Raw genomic sequence first — 24588 nt, forward strand, 5'->3', positions numbered from 1 at the left:
CTCTCCCAGCTCCCAAAGAATCAGGCAAAGCTAGGGCTAACAGCCTCATATCATCTGGAAGCAAGAAGGCCTCAGGACCTTTCCATAATAAGCATTTGGAAGCCACCAGGCAAGCCAGCCTTCCTGGAAGCCCACAGTCTGCCCGAAGCCCACTCCTCCGACAGAGGAGAATAGGCTGCTTTGATGCTGAAGATGCCAGCGATGAAGAGGAGTTCGTTAGAGATGGAGACAATGTTCCATTTTCCAGGTCCCTCCTAGGATCTGCTGCATCACAGGCTGAGGGAGTCTCCAGGGTGATCACCCAAAATTCATCTGTGGCAGCCGATAGTAGCAGCCAGGAAGTAGAGCACCTTGGGAATCCTGCCACGGCAGCCCCCTTGGAGACTCTGCCTTTGGGCAGCTCAGGAGGGAAGATGGAGGACAAGACTTCTGAGCAGATCACAGACTCACCTTTGCTGCCAGGAAAGCTTTTTGACTGTCCCAGTGGCTTGGAGGGCAGCCCTAGCAGCATGGCCCTGAAGGACCAGGTTGAATCCAAGAAGTCACCAAAACTGGAGCACAAAGCCATCACCAGAGTCAAAAGCCTGATGAGCATTGAGTGCCCAGGTTCCCCCAAACAGAAGAATGAAGATCCTGGTCCTGGCCACAAGCCAGTGGCCAGGATAACCCCACAATGCAAGAGGGCCGTGACAGAGGACAAGGCTGGACTCTTGGAAACTGTCCATTTAGTTCGTTTGGAAGATGAATCCTTTGGTCTGGACTTGGAAATCCAGGCCACTCCCTTAAAAGTGGTGATAAGAGGTTTTAGGCCCAGTGGAGCTGCTGAGAGGGTAATAACTCTTTTGGTCTTATCTTGTTTTGTTTTGGGCTTTGACTGTGGGGTAAAAAGTTGGGAATGAGAGAGAAAATCACCTCAATCAGAGAAATTCCCCCCAGTGCTAAGAGGCCCCTGCAGAATCTTAGGAACTAGAAGAAAGTCATGGATCTCCCTTCTGGTACTAAGCTAGCTTAAACGTATTAGCCAAGTCCCCTGTTCTAAGTTCTCACTGGTTGGCCCCATGCTCAGGGCAAAGCAGCAGCTCCACCACACCCTCTTCCCAAGCTGCCCCTCTGTGTCTTCTCTCCTCCCCTTCAAGGCTGCCTTAAGTGTTCATTTTAGCCCTTTTCACTTGAATACAAAATGTAAATTATTAGGAAAACAGACATTTTAAGTGTACTCTTGGCTCTATCTTCATCCACAGTTTCCTTTTATGTTAGAATAGAGGCTTCTGTGTGGGGACTGTCTCAGCCTTTGTACTCATATCCCCAGAGCCTAACATAATGTCTGGCACATAGTAGGTGCCTAATTAATGCTTATTGATTAATAATATCAATAAGTTTGGATAGAAGGACACACTGAGATTTATCTCTGCCCCCTGCTATTGACTGTATGCCCAAGGGGGCAGGGGGCTGTAGGGTGGGAGAATGGGACAAACACACTTTGAAGTCTTTCTGTTACTTTATGAATAGCCATAGGGAAGCTCAGGTGGTGAAAAAGACCTTCACAAGATGAGAAGCATGCTATCCAGCCCAGAACTATCCAAGGAAACAGTGCCCTCTGACCCCAAAGACTCCAGTCACTTTGGTGGCCTAAGTGTCCTAGTTTGATTTGGGAAATGGGAACTTAAGGGTTAGTTAGCCCCGGGACCAAGAGTCCCAAGTGCCTCTGCCTCAGCCCAGCCACAGGCCTCAGTCAGGAGATGAATGAAAGGGAGAAGTTGAAGGAAATTCCTAATGTTTACGATCTAACATGAATTGTTTTCCTCTTGGGCAAAGAAAGCTTTGCTTATTTGTAAGACAGCATTTTTAAGGATATGTTATTTATGGGGAGGACCGTGGTTGGAATGTACAAATGTGTACATATATATATACATATATATATTTATGTTTAAATATATATGAGTTACCATACCATATGGCTTCTGTACTTGCACACACATGCACCCCTTCTATATTTAAACATGTATACATATACATGAGTGTGTATGTGTATATACATACATGTGTGTATGTATATATATATTACATATATATGTTACAAAGCAAAATATTTTCTAAAACTTTGAAGTCCTTTTAAAAAGACACAACAGAAACACTTCTCTCAACATCCTTATCTCCAGCTATCTTACATGTTTAAAAAGTCAGTCTTCTTAAAGTTTGTCTTTTCAGCAACATTATTTATGTCAAGAAGTTTGGACTAGATCAGGATATCACCTTTAACCCATAGCCATTAGTGCAAATGCTTACAAATATATGAAAATGCATATTTGGTGAAGATACTCTTTTTCAATACATATTAAATTTACTTTTTTTTCAAAGTTCATTAGTCAAGTTTTTATGATAGGAGATAGTGAATATGAGAACTTAATTTTTTTAAACCTAGTACTAAAAATCTTAGATTAATAAAATGAACACTTTTCTGCCCTTGGCAATGGGTTATTATTAATGTTTTTATTTAAGACTTTGACATATCCACAAAAGGAAAATTAATTAAGCTTTACCACGTGTAAAATCCTTCCCTGGAATGATATTCCAATATTTTGCTGTGTTATTTTTTTCAGCAGTAATCACAATAAGTTTAAAGAATCCATAAGGGCAGAGGAAAAATGTTCTGAGTAGAACACTGGCCTGAGAGTCAGGAAAACATGGGTACAAATCCTGCCTTTAACACTTATTACCTTTGGGATCCTGGCCAAGTCACAGCTTCTTTTTGCCTCAGTTTCCCCATATTGAAAAAATACTGTTTTTCTCACTGTTCTCCACAGTCCCTTCTAGTTCAAAATCAGTCTTCTAAGCCTAGGAAATCTGGGCCTCTTGATTTGAAAAAAGAAAGAGCTTCCTCAGAGCTAACATTTTATAATACGGAAGGTTAATTCTAAAATAATTCATGATCAATTCCTTTACGGATTGTCTGTATTTTAGGTCATCTGTTGCCCTCTTCTGGCCATGCCATCACACAGCATGTCAACCAGAAATTGGGAAGAATAAAGTTTACAATTGTCAATTTCTTCCTCCTCCCTAGTTTTTTTTTTTTAACCAAAAGTTTTTATTCGAGAATCTGGGTGGTACTGTGAAGAGATAGCAGTAATTGGCACAAGTAAGTAAAGTGAAAATTGTTAACACTAGAGATCTGTCAACAGGAAACTCAAGGACTCACGCAGATTTCATTGATCCAGACGATTCCTGTTCCTCATTGCTTTTAAGTATTTGAGTAAGAATGGACTTTTATGTCCCCTTGTGTTCCTTCTTCTTTTCTTAAAAGTTAAATATTTATTAGAAATAACTGATCTCTGGGTGATGAAAGAATGGGGAAGGACAGACTGCAAAGACCATCCGCACCAAGTAACAATTAAACTTGTTTAATATTCAAATGGATGAATTTGAATGAATGAAGAGTGATAGCCAAGCTTTAGTTACTCTAAATCCCTACAAAGATTCTATTTCTATTTTCCTCCACTTTTGCTCCATTTCCCCTACATTATCAGGGTGTATGCCATTCTCCTGCTTCTGTTTTTGGCATTTCATTATTTCATAGACATGTTTCTGAATTCATCTGTAATTCTATTCCTTATGCGTGACTAAAATTCCATTTTCTCCAGGAAGCCTTCCTCCTCCCCTTCCCTCCCTTAATTACTTCCTATTTGATATGTACCCTATTTATATATTATTTGTTCCCTTCTCCCCTTTTAGATTGAGCTCCTTGAAGGCAGGGACTGTTTTTGCCTCTTTCTGTATCCTCAGCTCATAGCAGCGTGCCTTGGATCAAGGAGGGGCTTCATAAATGCTTACTGACTGACTGGAGAGGGAAGGGGAAAGGAATGCACATTGAAATAGCACTTCCTATGAGTCAAACACTTTTTACAAATATTGTCTCGGCCGATTGATTTGACAGTCTTAAGTGCATTCTAACTTTGTCTAACTACCATCCATGTCTTTTGTTCTAATGACTGTTTTCTGAGAGCTATTCAAGATAACTTCTGGTTGCAATTGTGCTAGGAATACGGGAGTGTACAACTGAGTGTTGGAGATGAGATTGTCTCTATCAATGGTGCTCCAGTCAACTCCTTGTCCTACCAGGAGACCTGCCACGTTGTCAAGAACTTGCCCATGGTCCTGACCTTGTTGGTGCAGCGACAAGCACGTGGTAAGATGGTTTCATGTGTCTAAAAGTGAAGGGGGTGATATAGCAATAGCATATGTCACTTTTTGAACCAACAGCTTATAATTATTGAAATTATTCTCAATTCATGAGGAATTTTAATTTAACATGGGGCATATTAATTTTCAATCCGTAGGCATTTATTGGTAACCCATTGTGTCAAGAGCATATGAAAGAAAAGAATATATGTGTCTAAATATGTACATATACACACTGGGTATGTGTGCTTTAAAAAAGCAAGCTGCACACACTCAAGGTTTCATATACAGTCTTCTTTTTCTGTTCTCTTTTCCACGTGGAAATATCCATTTCTGCTGATTTTTGTCATGTTTTCAATTTTTACCAGAGAAAGGCATGAAGTTCATGGCACATGGAAATCATAGATCTAGAGTTAGAAGGAACTTCAGAGACCCTCCAGTACAACCCCATTTTATAAATGAAGAAATTAAACACCATGGAGATTAAGGAAATTTGTCCAGGGTAACAGAGATAGAAAGTGTCAGAGGCAGGGTTCAAAACCTGGTTCTTTGACCACTGCCTCTGTCCTACCTTCACAAAGCTCACAACCCCTAGTTGGAGAAACAAGACCAAGGAGATCTACACAAATCAGAGGAAGTTGTGTAGCATAACATAAGAAAAGAAATATTATTTTTAATTTCTGCAATAAAGCAAGCATTTCTATAACAGAATAAAAAAGATGATTGTACATGAAACTGCAAATGTGCAATTGTACAACTTGCTATTCTTTTCAAATATGCAACAAAATTCTCCAGTAAAATTTTTTTTCTCTTTCCCCCCCTACCCTATCCCCCTAAAGATGGCTACCATTTGACACACACACACACACACACACACACACACACACACACACACAGACTTATTCTATACATCTATTAGTTCTCTCTCTACATGAAGATAGCTTCTTCACATGTCCTTTATGGTTAATATTTATGACAGATAAAATAACTTATTTGTTAAAGTCATCTTAAAACAACATTGCTGTTATAGTACATACTGTTCTCTTTCTTGGTTCTGCTTATTTCACTTTGTTATTTCATGCAAGTCTTATCGTGTTTTTTCTAAAACCACTGATCTCATCATTTCTTACAGCACAGTAGTATTCTATCACAATTATATAGCACAGCTTGTTCAGTCACTGCTATCTTATATTAAATACATATGTATATACACTATAACTAAAACTTTAATTCATAGTTCAGGGTCAATATTATTACTAATCCTTGTACAGTACTCTCATGCAATTATTTTTCTGGGTTTGTTTCTTTTTTTTTTTTACTGTTGCTGTCAATGGTCACTTCTACTGACAGTATGCCTGTGTCTTCTCCTTCTGATTTGTTGCATCAAATCTCCTGGAAACAAGAAAAAAAATCAGATACCCACATTTGTTAGAATTGTGTATTGACTGAAAGTCATCTCCTGAAAAATAGCCTGTAGGTTTCTATGTCCCAGTACAGTACTGACACATTGGTGGCCAGCCTTTGTGACAGCAGTCCAGAGGCCTCTCTTGCTTACTTCTTCTCCTGTGGTTGAGGTTGCCAGAAATCTGACTTCCAGACAAGTGGGGGTATTATTTCTTTTTTTAGAATAATCCACTGCCAATATCTTGACAATGAAGTAACCTCAGTCACCAAATAAAGAGCATTTACAGTAAGCTTTTGCTAAAAGCCAACCTTATTGTCAAATGTGTTTTAAAAAATGTTCTTAAAAGGATAAATTAGGTTTACTCTAGGGAAATGTATTCCTCTTTTTGAAGCTCAAGCCATGATATATTAAAAAGAGATAGATTCTGATAACACTTTGGATAATTCAAGTTGTGGTTTTTTTTAAAACTCAAGTTTATGTGAGTTAAATTTTTGCTAGTTTGTGAACAAATTTGGGACTTGACAATCTAGAACCTTAGCAAACGAGCAGATCCCAGATTTTTCTGAGTTGAGGTTTTAGCCCATTAAGTATCAAATTATTGTGTTAACATTTAAACCTTTTTGGACAGAAATCTTTTTGAAATCTATGTTTCCTTGTACTTTGTTTTTATTGATGACTATTTTTTCTTAATGTCAGTTATGTCCCCTTAAATTCCTGCCCCTTGAAATACCTTTCCCCCTTCTTTCTCCCCACCTTAAAACACAGCATAAAGAACAAAATTAACCTTTTCTTGATTGAGGGTCATCATTATGAATATCACCCTGGGGCCATCCAATATAGGTAAAGCTGTTTGGTCCTATAATAGATGGCCCCAGATTTTGATGACTTCTGAGTTCTTGTGTCTGCTTTTTGTAGTCTGTCCTTACCTTTGCTGTCACATTGCTCCCAGGGTCTTATCTATCGGTTCTTCCAGCTATCCTCTGGTCCTGGAATCCACATAAACAAACTTCTTAGAATTGTTAAGTTGATTTTGAGTGAGGTCATGAGGGGCTCTCCAATAAGTAAACTATATGTCCTTTATTCCATGGAAACATTTCTAATTTTTATTTGTATTCCTGGTAAGGAAGGGAACAAGCATTTATTAAGCACCCACTAAATTCTAGGCTCTGTGCTAAGTGTTTTCAAAATGTTATTTCAATTTGACTCTCATAACAATCCCTTGAGGTAGGTGCTGTTATTATCCCCATTTTAAAGTTGAGGAAACTGAGGCAGACAGAGGTTAAGCGATAGCAGAGTTCTAAGAAAGGTCATCTGAGAGTCCAATGGTCAGAGCACTAGATACAGCATCACACATCCTAGATCTGAATTCCATTTCTTCCACATACTATGTGACCAGGAGCAAGCACCTCACTCCTTGGGTCTCATCTCTAAATGAGGGAGTATGACAAGATTACCATGAAAGTCTCTTCTAAATCTAGGATCCTTTGAATGGGTAAAAAGACAACAATGTGGTTCAGTTTGAGGAGCCCTGAATGTGGAGTCAGAAAACTTGGGTTTTCTTTGGCTTAATGTCTTCCAGCCTCCCTTCCCTCATCCCATTAAATCCTACTGTTTTGAAAATGTTCGTATCTTGTGCTTGCTTTGGCAGTACATGTACTTAAACTGGAATGATACAAAGAAGGGCCGCATGGCCTCTGCACAAGGATGACATGGAAATTCATGTAGTATTCCATATTTTAGGTGCACTTATGTTTAAGGAAAAAAAAGAAAATATTCATATTGTGTCGGAAAGGCCTGATAAAATACACAATGAATGAGGCCAGCAGCTTTTTAAAAAAGTCTTTCATTGTTAAGACCTTTTAAGCTCTGATATTATTTTCTGTTTCCTAGGAGTTGTGGTGGGGGTCCAACTTTACCTGTTATTTTTTTTACAAACCTAATATCTGTCTGAAACATGTTGCTTGTCTTAATTTTCTCTAGGGTGCCAGATTTTTATTGGCTCTTGGCTCATAAGAATTTTGATCAGCTTCCTCAGGGAGGATTGGTTCTTAGAAAATGGAAGATTGGGTAATATTGGAGATTTAGAAATTGGCTATGTCATATGGCTGTTCTTTGGTATCTCAGAGTCAGATGCTGTATTAGGCCTTTCCTGAGCCCTTCCCTCCAGCTTTTAATGTTACCTCCTGTGAGAAATAACCCGTCACCCAGATAGATGCAGTAAATTAGACAGACTCAGGATGAGTGAAGCAGTTGGAACTTTAATACATCCTTGGGTGTGGAACCCAAGATGAGCTCCCCTACACCCTACAGAAGCAGGAGCAAGCCCTTTTGTCCCGATTCCCGGCTGCCAGTCCCTCCTGTCTTACTCTGGTTGGTGAGAATCGGCATAGTTTCTAGACTTCTCAGAATGCTTAATATGTTCCCCCTCCCACCTCAGGTGACACATGTTCACAAAATGGTACTAACCCTTCCTTAGGGGTGTGTAAGTTAATATACACGAACCTAATTAAGTGGGTGAGGTAAAAATGGCCACCCAGGCTATTTTCTGGAACCCTCTCCCCATGAAATACCTTCCTTTGATGGCCCCATCTCCTAATATGGAAACACAGTCTTTAACCTAACAGCGCGTGTTGACTGCATTCCTTGTTCAGATAACCTTTGTGGAAATAGAACTCATCCTGCTAACCCTTATAAGTCCTCCTTTTTTTAAGTAAGAATTTTGTTTCCACATTTTTTCAGACCAGTTTTTTTCAAACCTTTCTAGCATCACTGCACACTCATTATAGTCATCATATGAACATTCTCATGGGTGTCATCTCTCTTAATCAAGCTCATATTCTGGGCAGTGCTTAAGATCAATCTTTGGAAGCAAGGAATTAAGTACGGTACAAACAACGATCCACACAAAGCTACAGGCCATATAGGAAGTGCCTTCTTCTCCCGTGGTCCTGGTTACTAATCATAACATGAAAAGGGTTCCAACCCAGAGGCAGACTACTAGTGATGTGAGAGAAAAGCACCAGGCCACCAAAACACATGATCAGAATAAGAACCATCCACGGCAGCTCACGGTCTTTTCTCATTTGCTTAGGATGATCAAGCATTACTTCAATTTCTGAAAGGTCCATTCTGAAGGATCCGGGGGTGGCTTGGGCTTCCCACTGGTAATTGGGAAGGATTGGTCCCTTCACTCTGGTATAGTGTGTCCATATATAGTTCCACCAGACTGTGGTCTCTGTTATCAGTAGCACCTGAAATGGTCCTTCCCAGTTGGGCTGTGGTTTAGAGTCCTCCCAAGAGTTTGGCAGGACCTCATCCCCTGGTGTAGGGCAGACTTCAAAGGCAGGCCATCTTCTTGTAGAAATGCACTTTCTTGTGTCCATTCTCCTGCAAAATTGATCTTCTCAGAATTTTAAATGACCATTCAACCCTTATGCTCTCATTCTTATAAAATCAAAATTGGAACCTTGGCCAATTGTCATGTTCAGGAAACTCACATTAGAACCCAGTTTTTTGATACATTACATGAATCCATTATTCATTCTCCCATCAGGAGGATGAGATTCCCCTAAGAAATTAATAACAGGCTCAAATACATTGAATACTCAGTTTTAATACATTACATCTCAAGTCATAAAAAATTCCAACTTCTGGTTATTTTATACTTCTTTTAAAGCATTTACAAGATAGACCACAAACCATTCTTTTAACATTAACTAACTGTAAAAGTGTTATATTATTTGTGATGAAAAACCTCATCCAAAATTTAATCAAGAGCACAAGAGATCTCTTAGGGTAAGAACAGGAATTTATTCTCTTCCCCGGGAGAAGAAGGCCATCTTCCCCATGACTGATCATGAGGAAGAGGAATATTACAAAAGGCAGAACAAGAATTTATACTCTAAGGCAGTCAGACCCCCTTCCCCTGGCTGTCCCTTCTCCAACTGGCTGAGAGGTGGACTCAAGTCTTGGTGTGAAAATCTTCCCCAATGGCAAGTCACAGGGAAGCCCCCCCCCCCCCACTATCTCTCAGTGGCTGGGAAACAGGCTTACAAAGAACAAGGATGCTGATTGACAGCAAGGGAAAGGGGGATGGGTCCCAAAGTAAGGGTGAGGGGAGATGAGCTCAGGTTGTCCCTGACTCCCGCTGGCCAGGAGGAGGGGCCCACTGAGGCGGGAAATCAGAAAGCCTCCTGAAAGGGCTTGCTGCTGATTGACAGCAGAAGTGAAGCGATTCGGGGAGAAAGGGAAGTTAATACAAAACTGAGAAATTTTCACCCCCAGATAATGTTAAGTAATAGGATGATATCCTGATTTTACAAACCCTTGACCTAACTGTCTCCATACCATTACAAAGAATGATGGAGTCTGAATGCAAATTGCTAGTCTTTCCTTTTGATCTTTTTCTTCTTTCACAATATAACTAATATGGAGATATATTTTAAATGATTGCACATATAAAACCTATATCAAACTGCATATTGTTTTAGGGAGGGAATAGAGTGAAGGAAAAAAATTTGGAACTCAAAAGTTTTTTAAAATGAATGCTAAAAATTGTTTTCATATGTAATTGGAAAAATTAAATACTATTAAAAAAAAGAATATTGGATTGTGATTCAGATGGTAGAGGTAGGCTTAAATCCTACCTCTGCCATTTATGACCTGTGTAATCTTTGGCTCAGTACAGGAGAAGACCTCAGGGTTTCTGGCCAAAACAGAAACGGTTGTTATTTACACTCACTATCAGCCATTAGAACTCAATAAGGCTTGGGCTGGGACCTATTCTTGGTCAATCAGTGAGAACCAGTGATTCAGATTTAAGGCTTGGTGTCTAGCAGCTCCATTTGAATCACAATGAGTTTAATCAAAAATCTGGTTTTCCAGTGCTGTACTTCAAGAAATCATAAATGAAGCTACCTGGGGCTGAAGAGTTAACTGTCCTACTTTTCTTTTTAATAATAGAATAAATAAGTAGAGAAGAGGAAAAAAAAATCAAAATTTATATTCCTAAATCCGGCCTCAGACACTTGACAGACTTATTAGCCCTGTGACTTTGGGCAAGTCACTTAACACTAATTGCCCTCCAAAAAGCAAAAAAAAAAAAAATTTACTTTTGCTCTGGCCAAAGAAATATAAGGTATGGATTCCCTATGTGGACAGAGGGAGGGGATGCAGGGGAAGGAAAGAACAGCATTGTCCAACTGGAACTGACCAGTTGGGTCCCCAGTGGGGCAGCTACTACTACTCACAGATGATGATTTGTTCTTCCTTCCCAAAGAGGATCAATGACATCAGGAAGGTGATGTCATGACTTACAAGTGAATTGGATTTAAGTAAGGCAGGGCTGTGCAAAGTCACCAGCCTCACTCTCTTCTCTGGAACCATCTGGGTCCAGTGGTAAGATATAGTGCCTCTCCCTCCTATATCCTGGAATGTCCTCTCTCACACTTTTCAGTCTGTTGTTCAGAGCATAAGCCTACCATCTTCTTTACCCTCCACTGCCATAGGGTCTCAAGAGTTGAGAAAGAGGATCCAAAGCCATGGTGGTGATTGAGTGGTGATTGAGAAGTCCCTCTACAGTGTCTTTCACCAATGTTCATTCAACCTTGACTTGAAATGCCCCAGTAAGCAGATACTGACTGCTCCAGCCTTCTCTGAACTTTTCCCACAGTATGTACCAAAAGATTTGGTACTCAACTATGTAATTTAAAAAGTACTGTCTCATATTTTCCCCTACAAGTTAGTCTTGGGCCAACTATTTTGAAAACTTATCTGGGACGTGGGTCCTGTATTACTTCCACATTTCAGGATGGTACCCTTGCACTTAGAGATTACTATGATATGATACTATGAAGGACTCATTGAGGGGAGACAGCTGTGAAGGAGTCGCAGAGGGGTGCTGGAGAGAGTACTAATCACTTGCTGATCAAAGAACTGAGAACAGTTTCAGTAGGTATGGCCCTCTAATCTGTTTCCATTAATTACTTCTATTACCTTAGAAAGCACCAGAAGAGAGGACCTAACCAGAAACCAGCACCCACTCTGCCTACTACTACCAATTAGTTTTTGGACTTTGGAAACATGAAGACACTGGAGAAGTAGTGAAAGGCCCCCTGGCTTTGAAATCAGAAGAGCTGGCTGTGTGGTTCAAGTCCTAGCTAAGTGGCCAGTAGCAAATCATTTAACCTCTTTGGGCTTCAGTGTCCTTTCTGTACAATGGGCAACTACTTTGGATACTGACAGCATAGGGTTTGTGATACTAAAATTAGATAATATATATGCAGGGCACTTGATGACTCTTAGAGGGTCATGTCTGTTTCTGCTGGGATTTTTAAAAATCGACATTGTTAGGCAAAGGGTACTCTGCAGAGAAGATACTCCAAAATCTGCTGTGGATGTTTGTTCTAAAACTAGTATTCATTTCCCATTTCATTTATTTAGGGCAGTTTTAGAACATACGGGTAGGATTGTGGGATTTCAAAAGCTGGAAAAGACATTAACAATCCATTCATCCATCTGCCTCATTTTCCAGATAAGGAAACGGAGACCCAAAAAGGTATAGTGATTTACCTAGTGTCACAAGGTAGGGAATACAGAGCAGAAGGATTCAAAATGCAATGTTTTTTCAACTACATCATTGTTGACCTCTGCTTCCTGCCAGAGCCCTCCTCTCACCCCACCTTTTTCCCCCCTCTTATTTCTCTAAACAGATGTGGATGGCTCACAGGACCACCTTGAATCACCAGGGGACAAGGAGCTGATTGATACTGATCCCAGTGGGACTTTGGCCACAAGAGGAGGAACCCACTCAAAAGGAGCTCCAGCCTCTGAAACTGAAGGAGCTATGCAATCTGGTTCCACACTGCCATCTCCTGTCAGTACCAAAGAAGTACACAGAGGTAGTGGATTAAGAGGTTCTGAGGAGATGCTAGTGACTGACATTGACACCATCATCAGTCAGTTAGCTGATTGTGAAGGAAGATCTGAGTATCCTCCAGAAACAGGTGCCCACTGGGGTGAGGGAGGTTCTCAGAGACACTCTTGGGCAAGAGGTAGGAGCTCCTACCAGCTGGAGCAGAGCACAGTTCAAGAAGACTCATTTGAAAGTATGAACTGTGGGCCTTCACTTTCATCTCCTCAGCTTCAGTGGACCTCTCACTTTTCAGTTTTGGATTCAGTTAATCCAGGCAAGCATTTTACTGTGAATAGAAACTGTCTGAGTACCTACTCTAGGAATTTTAGCAGCTTACATGAAGACAGCTTGTCCTCATTTGGCCACGGGGAAGCTGACACCACTGAGCCATCACCAAAGTCTAGGTCTGGAGCTGCTGAGGATTCACATTTGGACCCAGAGTCTCTTACAGAACCTTCACCCACTCCCTTCAGGGACAGCATGACATCCCATCCACCATCTTGCTCTTCTCAGACACACAGTGCCACAGAGTCAGATGAGGAACAAATTGAAATTTGTTGCATGAATACTCATCCAAAGCCACACTCTCAAGTAGAACGGCGACCCAGCCCTACTGTGAATCCACAGTCCGGGGATCCACCTTACCCAGCAGGAGCCAAAGTTTCACCATTAGGAAGTACTGTTATGGGTAGTGTACAGACAGCCCCAGGGGCAACACCTTCCTTTGGCCCAGAAAAACCTACAATCTCCAACTCTTACCAGCAGGCAAAGACAGGCAGAACAGTTCCTATGAACTCCCTTCCTTCCTTTTATTTGGATAAGGGCTCTTGGGAGAGCTCAGCATATTCAGATGGAAATATTACACAGGGATGCAGAGCCTTACACATGGAGGGGAAAATGCAAGACAGCAGCACTGCCAAAACTCCGGAAACCTGTGAGTCTTTCAGAGACTGTGGCCTTGTGCACAAGCCCCCAATCCCCTCCATCAGCCCCAGGTTGGTTAATGGCCTAGAGCACAGCTTGCTAGACAACAAATCCCAATGCAAAAAGCAAGAAGCAACCATTAAGGTAATTGATAGTTACAGTCATGCTCAATTCTCTTTAAATACAGGTTCATCTAATAATGAAGAATGTGATTTGACGAGCCTTCATATCTCTGAAAGTCAGGACTTGGGGGACTTGCAACAAGGACCAGAAAAATCGGTCAGAAGTCCGCTTCTGACCCAGTACAAAGATCCAAGTAAAATTAATCATAGTACACAAAGCATAAATGAAAAGGAACAGTGTGTTTCCACAACAAAAAGTTCCAACACTAAAACTCACACTTCCAGCACAAACCATGTTAAGGGGGGTATTACTCTGCCCAGTCCTTCATCTCAACCAAAACAGAATCCTGAAACAAAAGGGCCAGCACCCAAGAGTTGTATGGAAACGCTTCTCAATAACAATCACAAACCTAGGTCAGGGTCAAAGCTGAAAGGCCTCAGCATCAAAAGCAAGAACAAACCCAGCACAGAAGCTCCTAGTGCTGGTCAGGCTGCCAAGGTTAGTGGGACTGAGCAGAGAAAAATTTTTGCTTCACCCCAAACCTCTCCCAAAACTCTTTCAAAGAGAGTGTTGGGCTCTCGAAGCATTTCTGTCCATGGAGAACCAGACAAAAGCTCTCCCATGGCTCCCAAATCTCCTACACGTGGACAAGAGAGTAAATTAGCTTTGATTGTGTCTGGGCCAATGAGTTCCCCCATGTCAGATGGAAACATCCCTATGACTCGGAACACAAATGAAAATAGACTCCTTGGACAAAATGAATTTGGCCTTTCCAACCCAAAAGAAGTAACAGTGGTCTCAGCTCTCCCCAGTGGGTTTGGTGAAAAGGGGAACAAGGCAGCTGCTGGTGACTCAAGAGACAGAATGAACCAGGTAAAGATAATCGCCATCTCTTCTGAAAGAAATCCCAAAAGCCCGGGTGGTGACAAGTTAGGTGAAAGTGACCAGAGAGGATTCTCTGCCCAAGAAAATCTTTACAGAAAAGGTGAAAGCAAGCTCTGCCACAGAAGAGTGGAGCTATCCCCAAGTCACCCACCTTCTCTGGCTTCTCACTCCATTCAGGAAGATGCCCCAGAAGAACAAGAAATTCAAAGAAGTTTCATTGAGGTAAGACTCTCTTCTTCTTCCCCCTTTTTCTTGCCTGTGTGCCCTTCCCCACATCTGCCTTCAGAGAAGACAGGTAATAACCAGAAGAAAACGAACCAGATGTCTGAACCTCCTGGGAACTCCAAAAATGTCATCACTCTGCATGATGGTCCCTATTGCACCCCAAGGCCAGTTACAAGAACTTACTCGATGCCAGCCCAACTTGCAAGCCATTTTGGAGGTGAAAACCACTCTGTACAATCTTCAGGATGCTCTCTTCAAGATAGCCAGAATTATGTGGCAGATGAGAACTATGTCTGTGTACCCGAGACAAGAATATCCAAAGGTGAACTTCTTGGCCTGGTTAATGGACAGGGCATTCAAGGAGGAAAACAACTGTTGGAAACTGCCCAGAGCATCCCCAAAACAGACCTGGGAGGTGCTAGTGCCCTTGGGGCCCAGGACGCAAACTGCCTTGTCACAAATAGAATAAAATCTACCAGGAGGCATTACTACTATGAGCTAAACTGGCCCCATGAACCTACCTCATCTTTTTCTGTGAAACAGAGGATCAAATCTTTTGAAAATCTTGCTAGTTTTGACAGGCCTGTAGTCAAGTCCATTGATTTCCCTTCAGCAGTATCCATGAACTCCAAACCTCCTATTGGGAGGAGATCATCAGGCACTATATCTTCAGGGATCCCCAGCAACTCCAGTGATACCATGAGGTCCTTACGACGAAGCTTGAGCTCATGTGGTGAAAACCAAAATGAAACCATTTCATTGGCCTCCCAGCTAAACAAATCACCCTCGACTATGACTCTCCTAGTTTCTCCACCAAATCCAACAGAAGGAAGAAGAGAGAACCCTGGTTTGGACCAAAAGAAGTTACTTGAACCTCCAGCTACTTATAATCCAGCAGTGAGCACAGCTTCTCAGATCAGGAGAAACAGGACAGCTGGAGGCCAAGCTCGACCATGTCCTTTATCCCGCTCTAAACTTAGAGAGCTGAGGGCTTTGAGCATGCCCGACCTTGACAAGCTATGTGATGAGGATTATTCAGTGGAACCTGTAGCTGGCCACTTTAAAACTGAGCTAGAAATTACTCCCAGGAGGTCCCTTGGCCTTCCAAATGAAAGCCTCTCAAACCTCAATGAATCACCTTCCCTTTCACATCTGGCAAAAGGTCAGAGTGGAGATGGGTTATGTTCTAGGGGAAATAGTTCTTGGATTAGTGGTCCTGGGACCCCTGCCTCAGCCTCTGATGAAGATATAACAATCCAGGAAAAGGCAGTGGATGGGAGATACGTTGGAAAGAGTTGGTCCATAGGGTGAGTATGTTTCCTTTCTTTTCCCTTAAAAAAAATGCATAAGCTAGGTGGCACAGTGGGTCAGGCCTGGAGTCAGGAAGATAAGAGTTAAATGCAACCACAGACATTTATTAACTCCCTTGGGAGGTCATTTAACCCCTGATGGCCTTAGTGTCTTCATCTATAAAATGATCTGGAGAAGAAAATATCAAGATACTCTAGTATCTTTGCAAAGAAAACCCCAAATGGGGTCTCCAAGAGTCAGACGTGTTTGAAAAGACTGAACGACAACCAAAATCAGTTTTATTTATTGATGCTTTGTTTCCCTTCTTTTAAAAATAACTTGGGGGAAAAAACCTGCAGAAATGCCTATGTATTCTCAGAACTTATCATATCACCTAGCACCAAGAAAAAAATGCCAGTTGACATGACTTGAATTGAGAGTTTTTCCTAAAAAGTTGCTCTTCAAGACTGAATTAATTGTAAACTTTCACCTCAAAAGGGACATTTTGGGGCAGAGGACAGAATGTGAAAAGAAAGGAGAATGATGCAACCCAAGTGGAAAATCCATAAGCCCATAGAGCAGAGCTGGGAGTAGTAGAAGATCATTTCTGAGAGAAAGGAAGGAAATTCCTCAGTATTAGACACGTAGGGAAGAAGCTGCCTTGGGGTGTTGGGGGTTCCCTGCTGCTGCTGCAGGTTTTCAACTGAAGACTGGATGACAAGTGTCTGGGATGTTTCAGAGGACATTCTTGTTCAGGTACAGGTAAAAGGCAGGGTGGCCCCCAAGGTCCTTTACAACTGAAAGATGAAGACTGATCTAAACAAGAGCCTTCCTCCTTTCCCTACTATTATATCTTATGCTTCCAAAAATGTGAGAGAGAACAATAAGGCAAGAAAAATAAATGAAAGGCATAAAAAAAGTCCCTTTTTCTGACGCCATCATTTCAGAATAATATAATGAATAGAGTTCAGCTCCAGAGCCTGGAAGTAATGGGTCCAAGTTCTGCTACTGACACCTGGTGACTGGGTGATCTTCTGCTGGTCACAGAAACTCTTAGTATTCTAGGCTATGGTCTAAGTCACAGATCCCATATTGGTAGAGGGATGTTTCCTCAGTGGGGCTACTGATAGCAAGGAAATCGCAGTTCTGGTCCACATCCCGACTCCTATGATGGATGGTGTAGAATAGCCTAGTTGCAGGTTTAGAAAATAAATGCACAAAAATCAAGAGCATGCTGGATAGCAATAGCAGAATTCAGGAGGGAATAATAAAAAGGAAAGTTCCATTCAAAATAAGAACAAAATGCACCAAGTACTTGGGGATTTGTTCTGTCAAAGCACACTTGACACTTTTATAGATACAATTACCAAACACTACTTCAGAGATTCCATGCTCCTGGCTGCTTTGTGCCAATATAGTAAAGATGATGATGCTATTGAATTTAATTTATAGAATGAGTACTATACTAAATGTAGTGCCAATGCAATATGTACAGCACCAACTGTGACTATAAATATTCCCATCTTCATCACAAAATAGAACATGCTCTCCATACAGAAGACAGAACCAAAATGTTTATTCAGACACCAGAAAACCAAATCTCAAAACCAGTAAGCCACTTCCATCATATTAGGAAAGAAATTAATAAGCCACAACAGTACAGAGAACCATACCATCCTTTAGCCTTCCCACAAACCAACATAAGCTCAGCTGTCACAGCAGGTAGAAAAAAACCAGCTTTTGTTCAGGAGCCTGACTCCTTGCCTGATTGTCCTATCTTTCCTCCCAGTCTATCTAGCTCTGACTCCCAGCTTCCTGTGGGCTCTGTTCCACCCTTCAACAACCTCCTCCCACCACAGGTTCCATGAGATTACATTCAGCCTATTAGGGGGCAGAGTATATTTTCAAAGCAGGGAAGGTCTTCAAATTCCCATGAACATTACATTAAACTACCCTGGAAAACTTTACAGAGCTGGACAAAACAATGACAAAATTCATTAGGAAGAACAAAAGATCTAGAATATCAAGGGAGATATGAAAAAAGTAGGAATGGAGGGGAAATAGCATTTCCAAAGCTCAAATGGTATTTTAAAGTACTAAGCACAATTTGGAACTGGTTAAAAAAAAAATAGAAAAGATGATATAATAGTGAAAGAGACTAGACAAGGAATTATTGGAAATAATTTCATTCAATAATTACATATTCAATAAAGCCCCAAATATAAAATACCCAGGAAACACTTCCTCTTTGACACAAATCCCTGACAAAACCAAAAAACAGCCTGGCAAAAATTAGACATAAACTAATGCCTTATGTACTATAACACATTAAATTCCAAATATATACATGCTCTGAATACTAAAAAACACACTACAAAAAGATTAGATGTTAACCAGATCATCTGTTTCTCATATGTATAACAAAGGAGAGAGGTGATAATAAAATAATCGTAACTTTGATCATATGAAATTGAAAACTTTTTGCATGTACAAAATTAATGCAATGAAGATAAGAAGGGAATTGGTGTACTAGAGAAAAACAATTCTATATATCTGATGAGAGTCTGATATCCAAGATGTATAGACAACTAATCAAAACACATGAGAACAAAAGTCATTCTCCCATCGGTCAGTCGTCAAAGGATATGAACAGTTTTATTTCTGTCTGTTTATTTTGTTTTGATTTGTTCTTGGAGGGGGGAAGGCTCGGCAATTGGGGTTGCCTTTCAGTGAAATGTTTTCAAAAGAAGAAATTCAAACCATCAATAACCATATGAAATAAAGTTCCAAAAATGTCTTAGATGACAGAAGAGAGGAAGAGTCAAGGCTGGAGGGTTGTAGAAAGACAACCAATGAATTGATCCAACCATTCTGGAAAGCAACTTGGAATTATGTGAAGGAAGTGGCTATAGTATTCATACCCTTTGACCCAGAGATTCTACTGCTGGGCATATACCCTAAGGAAATCAGTTGACAAAAAAAGGGGGGGCCCCATACACACCAAAATATTTACAGTTTCAATTTTTGCAGTAACAAATAGCTGGAAACAAAGTAGATGGAGGAATGGCTCTAAACAAATTGTGTTACATGAAAGTTTGAGAATATTACCGTATTGTAAGAAATAATATAATTAATGCAGAAAATCATGGAAGTGAGCAGAACTAGGAGAAAAAAATATACACATAATTACTACAACAAAGTTTAAAAAAGTATCAACAACAAAACAATCAAAACTAAATGCTACAAAATTTTAATGATGCCTTGCTTTGCAGAAGCGGGACAATGTGGGTATGGAATATTGAATATAACTGACATTTTAATTTTGCTTAGCTCTTTTAGTTTCCTTTTTAAAAAATCCTCTTTAGGTAAGGGCAGACTGGAGGGAAAGGGGAAGAGGGATACATTGAGAAACAGGTAATCAAAAAACAAAAGATTCAATAAAATGTGTGTTTAAAAAAAGAGGGCACTCCAAGCACTCTGAAAAATGTTAATACTGTGGTAACAATGAAGCCCTAAGTAGCTGAGTTTTAAGGGAGGAGAGTAAAACACAAGGGATAATCCATCTCCAAGCAGTTCAGAGTATTCCTCTGGCATTGTGATGTTAGTGTAGAAGGTACCCCTTTCTTTGCTCTATGGTATTTATGAAAATGAGAAAATATCATTGATTTTATAAGAAGGAAAATGCATCTAAATAAAGTGGGAGTGGATGTTTTGTTCAGTGTCACATCTATAAATCTGTTCTTACCTCTTAGTTTGGATCAACTTTTAATCTCATCCCTGGACCAGCAAAAATTACAGTCTGTTTTGTCATCAGTGGGGTCAAAATCTGATATCTTGACCCTGATTCGAGAAGCCAAAGCACAAACAGAGGTAAGTAAAATTCGGGAATGTAACTTTTCACTGACATTGAGGGGTAGGGGTAGGGAATTGCAGTGGGGAAGAATAGTTATTCCACAAAATTTTCCAAAAACTTTAAATTGGCCCAAGTCCCAAAATTTCATTTACTTTGTATAATTTTCATTCATCCATTCAACAAAACATTTATTAAGCAACTACATTGATAGTAAAAAGGCAGCAGGCCATAGTACCATGAAACTTAGACTCAGGAAAGCATAGGTTCAAGTCCTGCCTCTGACACAGACTAGCAGTGAGATCTGGGCAAAAGACTCAATCTCGCAGAATTCTAGGCACCTCTCTGAAGAGCAGAAGCCTGACCTACTCTGGTAGAGGGAGTGTAATGGGAATGCAAATTTGGAAGATCTTCCCTGCCCCTAGGCTAAAATGCACCTGAAGCCTGGGGAGGGAGGCTTGTTTTTCAGTAGATACTTCTTGATTGGCCAGTGAGTCAATAAGGTTGTTACATTCTCTGAGCCAGGAGAAGGCTATATAAGCCCTGATGTGTAGCTTTGTTTTGGGACTCACTTTGAGAAGTGTTCTGTGATTTGATCTGAATTTTGGGAAGCCGTTGTTGAGAGTCCCCCGGCTTTGAAAAACCCAGATGTGGAAACCCAGATGTTGACTGGGTATGGATGTAATGGTTGGACAGTTTGGAAAGCTGTCTACTTGATCTGTTAATGTCTTGATAATTCTGTCTGTATATTTTGAAGTTTGGGGTGCTGACCTTTTTCCCCTGAACAAGGTAAACGATATATGTCTGACTGATTAAAGTAAGCTTGTTAACCCATTTTGAGTTGCTTTCCTTTAACAAAGCAGATCCAAGAACCTGTATGGGCAGCAAACCCTGAGGACGGCTTGGGTGCTTGCTGCTAGAGGGAGTTTCCTCTCCTTAATGTTCCCTATTCCCAGTGAAATCACAGGTTCTACAAAAGCAGCATAATGCATTGTAGGTGCTTGAGAAAAATCTTTCCAAAGAAGGCAATCTCTGCCCTCTTAAATAGAATTCAAATTTTTATGACATATAATCATTAATCAGGTATTCCTTATAGTGTAATAAGATAATAATATAGTATAATATAGAGTGAAAACTTCAGGGGTAGTTTAGGTTATAGGAATCCATTTCTCCCTACCCCCAATTGCTATGATTTCTAGTAGTTGCTTTTTTTTTGCTGTTAGCATTATATTGGGAGTCACCTTCCCCTTCTAAGTGGGACTTGGAAACCAAAGTGCCCAGTTTATTGGAATTATATCTAAAATAATGATAAATAAGGTATGACTTGGGTCTAAGATGCTATCTGATGAGTACAGGAAATGATTTTTAGTGTATGGTCTTTATTTCATTGCTTCTGGCTACACAAAAGTGTTTTTGTTTGTGAAGCTCTGGATATACATTGGAATGGATTCTATCGTGGAAGGCTTTCCAAAAATCATACTCTTCAGCTCCTGCCTCACCTATGATTTTTCTTGTGAACACCAAATTAATTTGTGTCTAGGTCTCTACAAAAATGGGAAAAGGATCCTCAGTTCTCATGCAAGCACTCAAGTTAATAATACATAAAATATTGAACAAACTTTATTTCACCTGACAAAAAATACAATGTAGAGAAAACTCCCCAACCAAGCTGTTGAATAGACAAAAAATATTCTTCCCTTGATAGTTGATCTCCATTTAGCTTAGGGGCATATAGTCCTCTCTATAAAGGTTCCCCTCCACCAACAAAAAAAGTGTTCTTAGAAAATTGATGCCTTTACTAATGATGAGCCCCAATTCACCTAGGGACTTATTTAGTCCTCCAGACTTATAGTGCTAAACTATGATTGAGGCACCCCTGAAAGGAGAGAGATCTGAGGGTGGACAGAGTCAGCTGCTTTGACCAGACCTGCCCAGTTCTTATACTTCATAGTTCTCTACATCCCTTAGCCTCATCCCTTGCTGTTGCTCGACACTTATTCTTGATTGGTCCTGGGGCTCCCCTGTTTGGTCCAGGAACTATTCTTCTCTCCAGAGACTCCCAGGATTCTTCCAAATATCCAGGAAATGCCTTCAATGCTTCCTTCTGCCTCTGGTTGTGCCTATTTCTTTGGCCATGCACATCCCTCTTCTCCCAGGTCAACATGGTTTTGTGAAGGGGGCATCATTGACTAGTAACCCTTATTCAGAATCTTTGTAGCCTTTAGACATTCTTTTTCTTTCAGTTCCAGTTCTCTCCAGGTCTGCCTTTCTTTTAAAGACCATGTCCAAGGGTTTGGTTCAGGTGAATGAAAAGCCATAACTCAATAATCTTCAAATGTGGTGTTAACGTAGGTATTTCCATCTTGCATAGGCATTTTCAATGATAGAACAGAGGCTTTGTCTTTTAGTCTAATCAAACTTGTTGACCACGGCCAGCTTCCTCACTGCTCCCCTGTCTGGTGGCAGAGTCCTACTATGGCAAAAGCTCAAAAGTCAAATAACTGGGTGGCAACATGAGCAGGCGAAGGAAGCAAAGCAAGCAGAACAATCTTGACTTTACACTTCTATTTTGGAGACAAAAAGGATAAAAGCATGGAAGAGGAGGGAGACAGTGAAGTCAGAACTCCTGCACCAAAAGCTTCCACGAAAAATATGAGTTGGTTACAGGACATAGAGGACCTTAAGAAGGATTTTGAAAACCAAATAAGAGAAGTAGAGGAAAAATTGGGAAGAGAAATGAGAATGATGCAAGAAAATTATGAAATGAGAGTCAACAACCTTACTGAAGAAAATAACACCTTAAAAAATAGACTAACCCAGATGGCAAAAGAGGCTCAAAAAGGCAATGAGAAGAAGAATTGCCTTAAAAACCTGAATTTGCCATATGGAAAAAGAACCTCAAAAGCTCACTGAAAAGAATCATTCCTTCAGAATTAGACTGGAGCAAATGGAAGCTAGTGACTTTATGAAAATCAAGATACTATTAAACAGATCTAAAAAAATGAAAAAATAGAAGGCAATGTGAAATATCTCATTGGGAAAACTACTGATCTGGAAAATAGATCCAGGAGAGATAATTTAAAAATTATTGGACTACTTGAAAGCCATGATCAAAAAAGAACTTAGAAATCATCCTTCAAGAAATTCCCAAGGAAAACTGCCCTGATGTTTTAGAACCAGAAGGCAAAATATAGGTTGAAAGAATCCACTGATCATCCCCTGAAAAAGATCCCAAAAGGAAAACTCCTAGGAATATTATAGCCAGGTTCAGGAATTCCCAGATCAAGGAGAAAATATTACAAGCAGCCAGGAAGAAACAATTTGAATATGGTGGAAATGCACTCAGGATAACCAAGGATCTGGCATCTCCTACACTGTGGGACTGAAGGGCTTGGAATATGATATTCCCGAGGCCATAGGAGCTGGGATTAAAACCAAGAATCACCTACCCAGCAAAACTGACTATCATGTTTCAGGGGAAAATATGGTCATTCAGTGGAATAGAGGACTTTCAAGCATTCTTGATGAAAAAAACAGAGTTGAATAGAAAATTTGACATTTAGATATAAGAAGCAAGAGAAGCATGAGAAGGTAAACAGGGAGAAGAAATCATAAGGAACTTATCAGAGTTGAACTACATGGAAAAATGATAATTGTAACTTATGAAACTTTTCTCAAAAGGGAATAGAAATGTGTATGTATATATATATATATATATACACATGTCTATATAGGAAGGTATATGGGCATATGAATACATATGTGAGTGTGTGTATATTTGTGTACAGGTATACATAGATAGAGGGCACAGGACCAATTTAATAGGAAGGGGTGATACTTAAAAGGTGAAATTAAGAGGAATATAATGAGAGGAGATAGGGAGAGACAGAATGGAGTAAACTATCTCATATAGAAAAGGCAAGGGAAAACAGTTACAAGGGAGGGGAAGAACAGGAATTCTCAATGAATTTGGCTTAGGGAGGAAATTACATACACGCTAAATAGGGTATCTCACCCTACAGGAGAGTAGGGGGGAAGGGGATGAGAGGGGGGATGATGGAAGGCAGGGCGGGCTGGGAGGAGGAGGAAAGTTGGAAGCACCCACTTTTGAAAAAGGACAGGATCAAAGTAGAGAATAGAACAAGTGGCAGGTGGGATAGGGTGGAGGGAAATACAGTCAGACTTTTACAATATATCCACTGTGAGAATGTTTTGCATAGCTATACATGTACAACCTATATTGAATTGCTTATCTTCCCAGTAAAGGGGGAGGGGTGATAAGGGAGGAAGGGAATGAATCTGGAATTCAAAGTCTTAAAATAAAATGTTTAATATATATATATTCTATTATTAATATTATTTTCCATGTAACTGGGAAATAAGATATACAGGCACTGGGGCCTAGAGATCCACCATACCCTATTGGAAAATCGGAGGGGGGATGGAGGAAGATATAGGAGAGAGCAGATTGGAGGAGGGGATATCCAGTGGGATTGCTATTTTGAGGTGGTGGGTAGGGGAAAAAATTTGTAACTCAAAATCTTACAGAAATGAATAATGTAAAATGAAGTTAATAAAGCATTTGATAAATTTAAAAACAAGAAGTATCACTTTGGCAACTGTGCAGAGCAGAGCTGTCAGACTTGAAAACGGAGAGTATCATGGGGTCAATAGACTGGTGGAGGATAGATGAGAGAGGCTAGAGTTTGGATGCCCTCAGAAACCAATCGGGTATGGCACTGACCGAGACAGAAGGTGGTGAGGACCCGAGCTAGGGGTGGTGACCAGGTAAACAGA

General features: G+C 40.4%; 1 protein-coding gene, 1 long non-coding RNA gene and 1 other non-coding gene across 7 annotated transcripts in view; all 3 read left to right on the forward strand.

Annotated features, from left to right (window-relative positions):
* Positions 1-24588, forward strand: part of LOC138172841 (uncharacterized) — a 578919-nt gene that overhangs the window by 483623 nt on the left and 70708 nt on the right. The gene's annotated exons all lie outside the window — the stretch shown is intronic.
* LOC138172796 (PDZ domain-containing protein 2-like) overlaps positions 1-24588 on the forward strand; it is a 494585-nt gene that overhangs the window by 452337 nt on the left and 17660 nt on the right. For all 5 annotated transcript variants that reach the window (XM_069102680.1, XM_069102689.1, XM_069102671.1 and 2 more), the window contains 4 exons: positions 10-830; positions 4036-4183; positions 12292-15958; positions 19694-19811. In XM_069102680.1, the coding sequence (XP_068958781.1) occupies positions 10-830; positions 4036-4183; positions 12292-15958; positions 19694-19811 (4754 nt within the window). The remainder of the gene's footprint in view (positions 1-9; positions 831-4035; positions 4184-12291; positions 15959-19693; positions 19812-24588) is intronic.
* Positions 7214-7320, forward strand: LOC138173893 (U6 spliceosomal RNA). Its single transcript, XR_011171568.1, has one exon. It is a non-coding gene; the product is annotated as a U6 spliceosomal RNA (small nuclear RNA).

Source organism: Petaurus breviceps, unplaced genomic scaffold, assembly GCF_028583685.1.
Source record: "Petaurus breviceps papuanus isolate PSGF00001 unplaced genomic scaffold, PetGlider_PUasm1.0 129, whole genome shotgun sequence".
Taxonomy (NCBI): Eukaryota; Metazoa; Chordata; class Mammalia; order Diprotodontia; family Petauridae; genus Petaurus; species Petaurus breviceps.